The following is an 11,273-nucleotide window of genomic DNA, read 5'->3' as shown; positions in this document are numbered from 1 at the left end:
TTCGCTGTTCATTTTATTTCGGCTACTCAAAATGTTCTCGCTGTTTATTCTATTTCTCTCTCGTTCACCTTCTACTATATTCATCTATTATATTTTTTGGATAAATACGTTTTTATTGACTAAAAAATACCACCCCGAAGCGATGGAAATGCAACTGAGTTCACACACCTACCAAGATACACAAAATCCATACAGCAAATACTCAAAGTCTCAAAAAGGGAAAACCTACTAGTAACCGGGTTTTAGCAGAATCCGGACTACTCAAATCCACATCTACTTTTAGTTCACTGTAATAAGAAAACAAATGCAGTACAAGGATACAGTATTATGGCATCCCGAATCTTTGCATGCCGCTACACAATTTTGCAAACCCCTTACAGTCTTAGTGTCTTACTGAACCTAGCATGTGACCAACACATGCAGACGTGGCCTTCTTCAGCTCTGTGCGCTGCATTTCCATCTCCTCGAGCAACGCAGCTAGCTCGAACGTTCCCTCTGGACATCGATCAGCCTGTACAGATCCCCTCTACCCTGCGTTTCCAAAGGGAGGTTCGCCCTGCACAGATTTTTCCCTGACGCCTGAGCCCAAACAGAACACAATCGCAAGCACAAATTCCAAAAAGATGGATTTTGTACCTTACAGCTTCAACCAAAGACAGGTCGATCTCGCCGATGACGGTCGCGTCCTCGTGCCCTGCCGCCGCAAGAACCTCGCCAAACTAGTAGGACAAAAAAAAGTGGATGCCAACATGGTTAGCTTCACCTTTGGCTGGAGTCCAAATTATCACAATGGAGAGGTCAGCAGAACTCTGCGTCAGTGATGCGTGCGTAGTCTTACTGGTGCGATGAGGCTTGAGTTGCCCCAGACCACGAATTCCGACGGCGAGTTGGGGTCTCGCGCAGGTGAGCAGGTCGCCACGAACAGCTGAAACCAAGACCGTTTAAGGGGATTGGTTTTTCCATGAATTTCAGTACAGTGAGGAACAACTGCAGGTCACAGTTAGTAGTAATCAATTGCTGATCACCTGATTGTCAACAGCCCTGACCGTGTGAAGTGGGCAGATCCATGGGGTAAAAATAAGAGAATTAGCTAAATATCTGGTAAAGAACTTACGGAAAAAGGTGACAGAACAGTTGGAGAAGAGAGATAACTGAACCTGGACTTCTGCATAAGGTCCCAGAGGAGCTGCCCGGTGCTCATGTTAAATGCAGAAGGGTAGCATATCAAGTGTGCACCTGCATGTTTCACAAGGGACTGGAATTTTACTGGACACGATAGACGCTTGCGTCGATTGGCATCAAGGACTGAACTTGCAAGGCATACCTCTTGATCGATACAGCATTGCCAGTTCTGGGAACCGGATATCATGACAAATCCCAATACCAATCCGTCCAACATCTGTAATAATAAGACTACAAGGATTGGTTATTATCATATACAAATAGATGAGGAGAGAAATTTAAACGGCGCATAAACTTCAGTAAATGTGCTAACGATGGGTAAAACTGTAGTAGTAGAATTTCAGGGAACATCATAAACACTGAAATATGACGCTCCAGTGCATTCTACTGACAAGCTCGATGCAGCTGCTACTTGTTTTCAAGTCAAAATATACAGTAAACTTGATCCAGAATTTTCAGTACACACGGTGAGCACACCTGTGTCAACCACGGTGGGTTCTTGCCCAGCAGTGAAGGTATCGGATTCCCTGAAAGTGATGTCTCCGGGGATGTCAATTCCAAACAGATGCAGCTGGAATATTTTTGCTGAAAGTTAGTCACTGCAAGTGACATGCGAAAAATTTGATGCAGAAGACGGCATAAGCCAGGCTCCTTTACCTTCCTGTGCTTGGCCTTGATCTCTCCGTCGGGACCGACCACGCAGCAGGTGTTGAACAGCTGCCCCGACGCCATCTCGGGCACGGATCCGCCGACGATGGTGATCTTCCTGGCAGCGGCCACCTCCGACAGCATCGAGACCGACGGCGACCGGCCGCCGTCGATGTCCTCGGCGTAGCTCGGCATGGTCTCCATCGCGTAGGGGCAGTTCCATATTTCCTGGAGCAGAGCAACGTCGTCAGAGAAGCGAGCTTCGTGAGCCTCCGTCAATTCTTCCTGGCTGCTTTGAGGTGAATCTCAGTTCCGTGGCCAGTAAGTAACAGAGGAGGAGGAAGGGGGCACTTGCCGGCAGGACGACGAGCTTGGCGCCGGCGGCCGCGGCGGCGTCGATGCGGGCGCGCGCGCGGGCGATGTTGCCGTGCTTGTCCGCGGTGACAGGCAGCTGGCACAGCGCGATCTTGTACTGTGCTACCTGTGGCATGGCACGAGAGATGAAACGAGCAAGCGCTGCGCCCTGGAAGGAGGAGACGGTGAATCAATACCGAGCAACCGAGATAAAATTAGAAGAGAGCACAAGATTGCTGGAGTAAAGTGGGAATGAGAAGTTGGAATAGAATAGTGAGAACCTGGTTATTGTACCCTGTTGGTTGGCCTTGGCCTGGAGAGGAGGGAGTGGGCGTGGCGAGATTGAAGACTCGATGCTGCGAGTGAAGAGAGAGGGGAGGTGGATGTTTTGAAGTCTTGAGGGTTGACTTCGTACTGTGTGGCTAGGCCAACTTTTTTTTTCGAAAAGGGGACTTCCGGTCTCTGTATGAGAACGATGCATAGGGCCACATTTATAGATAAATAAAGGTGTTCAACAAGGTCGTATAGTCTGAAAACGAAATAACGGCGAGCTCATGAAGAGCCACAACGCCAAAAACAAAAGGTCCAAAAGGCACAACCGGCTGGCAAAACAAAGATAGGTAAACTAATTGCCTATCCTATTACATGACCGTCATCCAAACTGGTTGAAGATATCCCGCGCTACCATCTCCCACCGGACAGATCCAGTAACCAAACGCTCCCTGGCCTCCGTCGGAGTGAGTAACGACCACATACGGATCAACGCAGTAGCTCGGAATAAAACCTGCAAAAAATGAATATTCATTGTTCTGTTAAAAGCCAAATCATTTCCGCAATTCTAAATTGCCCACAACAAAGCACATACTCCTACACGAATGTGTCTAGCTGTTTCGGACTCTATCCCAACAAGCCACGTTCCAAATAACGTACTGACCGAATTCGGAGGAGTAATGTTAAAGGCAATATGCACCGTGTGCCACAAAACCTTTACCAAAGGGCAGTCAAAGAAGAGGTGCTTGATGGTTTCGTCCCGATCACAGAAACTACACCTAGTAGATCCTGTCCATTTGGCTTAACCAAATTATCCTTTGTTAGAATGACTTGTTTATGTACAAACTATATAAACACTTTAATTTTCAAAGGCACTTTGACTTTCCAAGCCTCTTTGGAGCTAGGGATAACACTAGAGTTAATGACATCGATATACATCGACTTAACTGTGAACTCTCCAGACCTAGTAAGCTTCCAACACAACTGATCAGGCTGATGAGATAACTGAACCTCCATCAGTCTACTCACCAAATGAAGCCATGCTTCCCACCGGTCGCCCACAAGCGCCCTCCTAAACTGAATATTAAAGGGAATGGACTGCATAATTGTGGCAACAAGAGCATCACGTCTTTGAACAATACGATATAGGGACGGATACTAAAGCACCAACGGCGTTTCACCAAGCCAAGTATCCTCCCAGAAGCGAGTGGTGTTTTTTTTGAAACTGCACGACAGTGGGAGAGGCTCCCACTGACTTTGTATTACTCACAAGGGACCAATTACAACATAGTTACAAGTGGGGTGTGAGCCTCCCCGGGCATTACTTTTAGAGAAATATCTAGGCAACAGCTACAAGCTTTGTATGTAGTTTTCCAGGGAGGGACACAGGGCCTCCTTACAGTTGTGAACTAACAAAACCAAGAGCTCTTTGAACCTAGCTAGCCATGAGCGAAAAGAATGTGGGACCCCCCTGAAATAAAGATTATTTCGCTCCTTCCATAAACTCCAAGCCGCCAGCAGGAAAATGTCCATGAACAACGGTCGGCGCCAACCCTCTTTGCCAGCATGTATGAGGGTTAATCTATTGCCAGAGATTGGCCATAGCATGCCAACTTTGTCCCAACAACGTCGACTGAACGGGCAGTTGAAGAAGAGATGCTCGACAGTTTCCTCGGGAGGGTTATGAGAGAGCATGCACGTGTAGATGTTCCCAGCCACTGCAAAATGGCGGCGCTTCAGCATATTTCTAGTGTTCAGGCGATCAACCATCAAAAGTAAACCGAACATTTTGAACTTGATTGGACTCTTGGCCTTCCATAACCACCCAAAAGCCTCGTCAGCTACCGTGTCTCTGAAGCAGTGATGATAGTATCTCTTGAAGGAGAAAGACCCGCCAAGGTTACAAACCCAGGAGTCATTGCAATCCACGTCAAGCACGACATGCATGGACCCGTGCTGAATAGCTCTGATCTCCTGTCTCGCTTGCGTGGAGAGAGGTAGATGAAAGATCAAACTGGGATCCGAGGCAGTCAGAATATTAACCACGGGCTCATCATCGTTTAGGCAGAAAGAGAAGGCCCCGGGGTAAAGCTCCATAAGAGGGGTGTCACGATCGTCGAACCATGCATCTTTCCAGAACAGAGAGTATGAGCCATTACCCAGCACAACCTTGGTGATCCCGCGAAACACATCACTAAGCTGCATAACATCACGCCACCAGAAAGAGCCCAACTGTTCCACTGCATGTGGGACCCTGTCAGTGTAATACGTGTCCCAGATCAGGGTCACCCATGGAACATCATGGTGGTTATAAAATTTGAACAGATGTTTTAGTAGGAGGGCAGCGTTCTGGGTCTTGATATCAATGACACTGAGACCCCCTTTGTTTTTGGGTCTACAGACCAACTCCCAAGCAGTGAGGGAATTATTTTTGATGCCATCATTAGAATTTTTCACCCAAAGACAGTACCTGCGCAGCTTATCGAGGTGCTCAATAACTTTTGGGTGTAGTTTGATTGTACACATGGCGTAGATCAGCATGGATGTAACAACAGAGTTGACCAGGGTTAGCTTAGCCCCCGAGGACATCAGCGCAAGGGCTGTTGACATTTTCCTTTCCACCCCGTGCACCAACGGCATGAGATCAAGCAGCGTCGGCCTTGTCGTGCCCATGGGGAGGCCAAGGTAAGTGAAAGGCATAGATCCAACAGAGTAGCCGAAAATTTGAGCCAAGTCCACCGCGTGCTACTGATCAAGGTTAATGGGTATAAGAGTGGACTTATGAAAGTTGATTTTTAGACCAGCAGAGGCAGCATAATCCTCCAAGATTGATTTCATATGGGTAGCTTGGACAGGACACACATGCATCACCAGAATGGTGTCATCTGCGTACTGCACCACCGGGTAATCACCATCACGACTACAAGGAATGGGTAGGTCGATCAGTCCTCGGGCAAAGGCGTCATTGACTGCAGCCTGGAGAAGATCTGCAGCGAGAACAAAAATCAGAGGAGAGAGGGGGTCGCCCTGGCGCACCCCGGATTTGCATTGGAATTTCCTGCCCGGAACCCCATTGAGCAAAACTGAAGACACACCAGAGCCGAAGATAGATCTCATCCACCCCAGCCACTTGTCATCAAAACCCATATGTTCCATGATCTCCATCATCGGGGCATGTTTGATGGTATCAAAGGCCTTGGCAAAGTCCAATTTTAGCAAAATAATCTCACGCGACGATCTCTGACACTGATGAATATATTCAAACGACCAAGCAAGGCAGTCTTGGATGGTCCTCCCCTTAATGAAGCCGTACTGGTTTCTATGGATGATCGACATAATGACTTTCTGCAGACGGTTAGCCAGAATCTTAGTGATGATTTTCAGACAACAGTTCAGCAAGGTTATTGGTATGTAGTCATTGGCAGTTTCAGGAGAAGCAGATTTTGGAATCAAGGTTATAAACCCCTCACTGATGCTGTCAAGATCCAGGTTGCCATCATAGAATTCCTGGCACATTTTGTAAAAATCCTCCTTAATGATCGACCAGCAACTCTTGAGAAAACAACCATTAAAACCGTCAGGGCCCGGGGCACGGTCGGTTGGCATTTCCTTGACAACAGTGTCAATCTCGTCCTTAGAGAAAGGCTGAGACAGCACATCCAGTCCAGGGACACGTCTGATAATCTGGGGGAGATTGAAACGCATGGTAGTAGGTTTGTAGGATCCCAGACGCTCCTTGTAAGTTTTATACAAGATTCCTTCCTTGCCGACGTGATCAAAAACCACCACGCCACCATCCCGCAGGTTAGCGATCGAGTTATGCCGAAACCTCTCAGTAGCCAGAGATTGAAAGAGTTTGGTATTTTCATCAGCGAACCTGAAATATCTTACCATGCACCTTTTCCTCTAATATTCGTTTTGATACTTCAACAACCTGTTAAGATGTAATTTCAGTATGCGTCTGAAATTATTTTCCTGGATGACAAGAGCTCTCTTGTCTACGATACTGTCCAGATGCACGAGAGCATCATTATTGTTCTGTATCAAGAGCTTGAGTTTTGAGATACCGCGGCTCCATCTCTTAAGCTCATAACAGAGGTTTTTCATTTTTTTTGCAGATAAGAGCAGCAACGTTTGGAGCGTGGCAGGGTTTGGACCAAGAACGAGCGACCACTTCAATGAAACCCTCATGTTGTATCCAGTAGTTTTCAAACCGAAAGAGCTTGGACTTTGGGATTTTTGATTTGATGGTTACTACGCATGGGACGTGATCAGAGACTGGTTTACCAAGTGGCAGAACCACTGTGTTAGGGAAAACAATGGTCCAATTTGACGAAGAGAAGAACCAGTCGAGCTGCTCGAGCAATGGATCATCTTGCATGTTACTCCAAGTGAACGATCGTCCCTTAACAGGTAACTCCATAAGAGACTGTGCACGGATAAATTCATTAAACATGAGCATATCAGCAGCATCACCACCAGGTTTATTTCTATTATCCGGTGAGCGGATGAAGTTAAAGTCCCCCAGAATCAACCAATTCTCATTACTAGGTATGTTGAGATCAAATAACCATGAACTGTAATCCACCCGACGCTGACCAGAACAAGGACCATAAACATTAACTAAATTCCAGGTCTCATTCGATTGGGTGGAAACGAAAGAGACACCCACGGCATATGACTCGATCAGCCATGGTGACCCCAGAAAGAGGGAGCTATTCCAAACAGTTAGAATACCACCCGAAGCACCCACAGAGGGGGCAAACGCAAACTTATCAAATCTCTTAGGACAGAAAGTTTTAATAAAAGCATGATCAAAAGATTCACGCTTAGTTTCTTGAATGCATAACACCGAACAACCACTAGAATCTATGGCATTACGAAGAGCCAAAAGTTTACTGTCAGAGTTAATTCCTCTGACATTCCAAGACAACACATTCTAGGATTTATTCATGGCCACAGGGGGAACTCAATCTTCAGAAGGAGGCGCCAACTGTTGTCCATCGAGCAGTTTCTCGACCAAAATATCATCAGGAGCAATTCCACATCGGCTACCCACTAGTTGGATTTCTTCAATTGAAGTAGGAGGTGGGCACGTGGAAGAAACGAGCTGAGCTGGCGCAGCAGCATTAGAGACTGCCAAAACAGAGGGCAATGCGCGAGCTCTCACCTTTGTCTTGGTTTGCTTTACGTCAGTAGCCTGGTTGATCTTGAAACCATCGTACTTGGTCGATCTGGTGCTCCTCCTGACAGCTGATGTGTCCAACGGCACAATCTTGCGCGAGTGGGTGGTCACAAAGAGAGAAGATGAGGCAAGCGCCTGAAGAGCAGTACCACTAGTGGGGATATCCATAGATAGATTGTCAGAGCCAGCAAGCAATTCCGCAGTGATGGCCTTAAGCCCTGGCGATCGATCTGCCATGACCCACTCCACATCAGGCATGTCCACCTTGTCCGTAGCTATCTCCTGCATCTGAGTGAGGAATAATGCAAGCACCCAGCTGAAAGTTAGCACCAAAGTAAACAGAAGGGAAGTCTAGTTCAGGCGACAACATAGAGATCCACCCAGCACAGACAGAGTCGAAGGTACTCTGAAACACTCTGAAAGGGTTAAGATGAAGCATCACTGGTTCGGACTGCAAATCAGGAAGAGCCCGAGTATAGATGCGCTTAAGCATGCCTCCGAACCAGCGAAGAAAATCTTGATCAAGAGCAATCAGCATATTGACTGAACCACCTCCAGCTCTGAAGAAAGCGTTGCGTGCCAAGGGATTTCCAAGAACAAAGCCATTTGCCAAAGCCTCCACCTTCTCAAATTCATCATCCGAGACCCAAACATCAGACAGCGTGTCCTGAATGTTGTGCTCAGGATCCACCCTGTCCATCAGAGACGGTCCATCATACTGAAAAAAGGTTCTGAAACTGAAACCTTGGTACGGCGGTGGAACGACAGGCCAGGCACGCCACCCATACTCCTGGAGCAGCTCAGGTTCCTGGACTGGTGGATTCCAAGCAGCTTCATTCAATGCATCCTGTGCAGCCATCTCATCAATTCTGGCCTGCTGCATCAAAGTATAGTACGGAAGTTGATACGGATGCGGTGATGCATTCAGTAGGGGAGGAACTTCTTCAGTGCCGACCAGCACAGGGATGGTATTTCTTCCATTTAGAACATAAACAGGGACCGACCATGAGCGACCAAGGCCCGGCAGCATGCCAACATGAGTGACTAACAGGCTGTGTGGAACCTCTGCAACATCTTTTATGTGGCACTTGACAAGAACAAGCGCTTTGTTATGCCTGGGGCGCGGCCAGACCAACAACTTGCCAAAACTTGAAACTGCTTTATGGACGTAATGCTCCGTCTGATAGTCCATGGGGAAAGCAAGGAGCATTATCCAAACTTCATATTCAAAAGCGGGCATGCGCATATTAAGCCCCTCGTCATGGGGAACTAAAGAGAAGGTGGAATCCTCAGTTAGGGCATGCGGCCCCTCTCTAATCGCAGCATCTCTACTCTCCATATCCGCGAAAACTACACACCCAATCCCCAGTGGATAGATGAAATCATCAAGAAGCTCATACTCCAGATCAGCAACAATGATACGGCATACTTCAGCTAGCCAATACTCCTTCAGATGATCCGGGACAGGGGGGTCAACAGAGACAATTGCGTATCTATCATGATTCAATGGAGGATCATCCACCACCATGACATGACGCTGAACGCGGTGAGCAGGACCTCTGTCAAAAGTCGATCCAACTGGAGCAAAGTCAAACGGGCGCACAGGGAAGTTCGCCATCGCAGCAGGGCGCCGGTGAAGATCAGATGGGTTCTCCGGCGGCGAGGAGTCGATGGTGGTTTTTGGAGGAGGTGGCAATGGTGGCGTGCTCGAGGGAGGCGGCTCTGCAAATGATTGGTGATTTTGGCAGGTGGAATTGACTAGACGAGGCGGAGGGAGTCGTATCGACAAGCAATGAGAAGCGGCCATGTCTGATGGGCTGGAGATATTCTGTTTCCGAATCCAAACTTTGTGCACCTGTGTATCCCGAATAGTATGGGCCATACCAACCTTCGCAGGATTATCTGCCATAGAAGATAGCGCGGTTTTCTTAGGTAGGATCTCATCAGAAACTGGAGCGTGCAAACTAGTATGTGCCCATCGCACTTTGGGCAGTCGGCCGCAAATATTGGGCCGATGGGCCCTATGGATAAGGTGATGACAAAGCGAGCAACGCCGAAGCCCAGGGCAGTTTATTGTCCTGTGACCATCAGATAAGCAAGCCAAGCACTTCCATGAAGATGTCAGGCGGCCCAATATGCATGGCTCATGACGTGAACGTGTCGGAACAGCAGGCTGGCTCGAGCCAGAGGAGTAACACAAGCAATTTCCAGACTCATCACCGCAACCTTGACAAAAAAACCCAGAGCAAGTTAAGGGTGAATGACCAAACCTATCACAATGAGAGCAATGCTTGAGCCGATCATAGATGTATTCCTTAGTGGGTATATTAGTAACATTCACCATTATCTTGACAGAATCATCATCATATCCGGCCTGCCACCCATCAAGGATATGGAAAAGAGTTTCATCAGGAATTTCATCCCATAAACCCTGGAAGAATCGATGGCCACGGAAGGAAGAGAGTGAGATATGAGAATCGGCCAGATGTCGTACGTCAAAACCCCCAAAACAGAAAAGTGATTCTGTTCCTAAGAATCCGGACCAGATAAACTTCCACGAGAAACCTCCGGTGGGATGGCGTCGCCGGAATGTGTTGCCGTCGGTGAGGTTAACAATCCCAAGTTATGAAAAACCTTGAGAGATGCAGAATCAATACAAATATTGGATGAGGGCCACTTGGATTTAATTGTCGGACCTGGCGAAGATGCCAAACCACTTAACTCAGTGTTTGCATGCCAACCAACCATCGGAGGTCTCGAATTGGCACCACGGTGCAGATGAAAATGACAAATGAAGTCCGTCCAGATGCGATCTCGTAGGCCAAAGATGAAATGTCCCACACGATTTGAAGCCATCGAGAACCGAAAACGGTGATCACCCAAGCGAATAACCTTGAAACCATCACTGAGGCCTCCAATACAAGATTGAAGAGCCAATCCAACAGATTCCACCGAGAGAGGAAAAGAGGCCGAGGAGAAAGAAACTTCAAGGAAGAACTCCTTGAAGTTAGGGTTGGGGACGAAGTGGACCGTAGATCCAAAATGTTTACGCACATAAAGAAGGCAGCTTTGACTCTCATAAGCCCCTTCCAAAACGACGAGTCTATCGGTCTCACTGTCGCCTAGGACAACGTCTTGGACTGCAGATACTTACTACGTAGAATCTGTGCCCACGTGGCCTCAGTTTCAACTGAAAGTTTATACAGTCACTTACTGAGAAGACATCTGTTTTTGACTTCAAGATTCTCAATACCAAGGCCCCCCTGGTCCTTTGGTCGATAGATGATATCCCATTTGGCGAGTCAGTATTTTCTCTTTAGTTCATCACTGTGCCAAAAGAACCGGGATCGATAGAAGTCCAGCCTTTTCCTAACACCAACTGGGACTTCGAAGAAAGATAAGAGAAACATAGGCATACTCGTGAGCACCGAATTAATAAGGATCAGTCGGCCTCCATATGACATGAGTTTGCCCTTCTAGCAGCTGAGTTTCTTCTCAAACCGGTCTTCGATGCTCTTCCATTCTCTGTTTGTTAGTTTACGATGGTGAATGGGTATACCTAAGTACATGAAAGGTAACGCCCCCAATTCGCATGCAAACAATTGCCTATAAGTCTCTTGTTCCTCATTGGCTC

At 47.5% G+C, this 11,273-nt stretch overlaps 1 protein-coding gene across 2 annotated transcripts; it reads right to left on the bottom strand.

Annotated features, from left to right (window-relative positions):
* Positions 1-210: 210 nt before the first annotated feature.
* Positions 211-2,540, bottom strand: LOC119342030 (omega-amidase, chloroplastic-like). Of its 2 annotated transcripts, XM_037613869.1 has the most exons (10): positions 2,466-2,540; positions 2,186-2,353; positions 1,840-2,058; positions 1,660-1,753; positions 1,325-1,399; positions 1,158-1,236; positions 1,026-1,041; positions 839-925; positions 637-719; positions 211-556 (listed from the first exon to the last, which is right to left on the bottom strand). In XM_037613869.1, exons 2-10 carry the CDS (start codon positions 2,318-2,320, stop codon positions 478-480), a joined length of 867 nt encoding a protein of 288 aa, XP_037469766.1. In that variant the 5' UTR covers positions 2,321-2,353; positions 2,466-2,540; the 3' UTR covers positions 211-477. The 2 variants fall into 2 exon arrangements, with proteins under 2 accessions (XP_037469766.1, XP_037469765.1); XM_037613868.1 differs by lacking the exon at positions 1,026-1,041 and having other exon boundaries at positions 839-987; positions 1,115-1,236.
* Between the last annotated feature and the right edge of the window lie 8,733 nt (positions 2,541-11,273).

Source organism: Triticum dicoccoides, chromosome 7B, assembly GCF_002162155.2.
Source record: "Triticum dicoccoides isolate Atlit2015 ecotype Zavitan chromosome 7B, WEW_v2.0, whole genome shotgun sequence".
In the NCBI taxonomy this organism is placed as follows: Eukaryota; Viridiplantae; Streptophyta; class Magnoliopsida; order Poales; family Poaceae; genus Triticum; species Triticum dicoccoides.
This window is presented reverse-complemented; position numbering and strand designations above follow the sequence as displayed.

What these genes read in the sequence shown, in the direction of transcription:
- LOC119342030 (XM_037613868.1), bottom strand. Translation starts at nt 2,320, where the DNA reads ATGCCACAGGTAGCACAGTACAAGATCGCGCTGTGCCAGCTGCCTGTC. An exon ending in TCAAGGCCAAGCACAGGAAG is followed by an intron (nt 1,754 to 1,839) that starts GTAAAGGAGCCT and finishes AAAATATTCCAG; the next exon opens with CTGCATCTGTTTGGAATTGA. An exon ending in AATGCTGTATCGATCAAGAG is followed by an intron (nt 1,237 to 1,324) that starts GTATGCCTTGCA and finishes TGAAACATGCAG; the next exon opens with GTGCACACTTGATATGCTAC.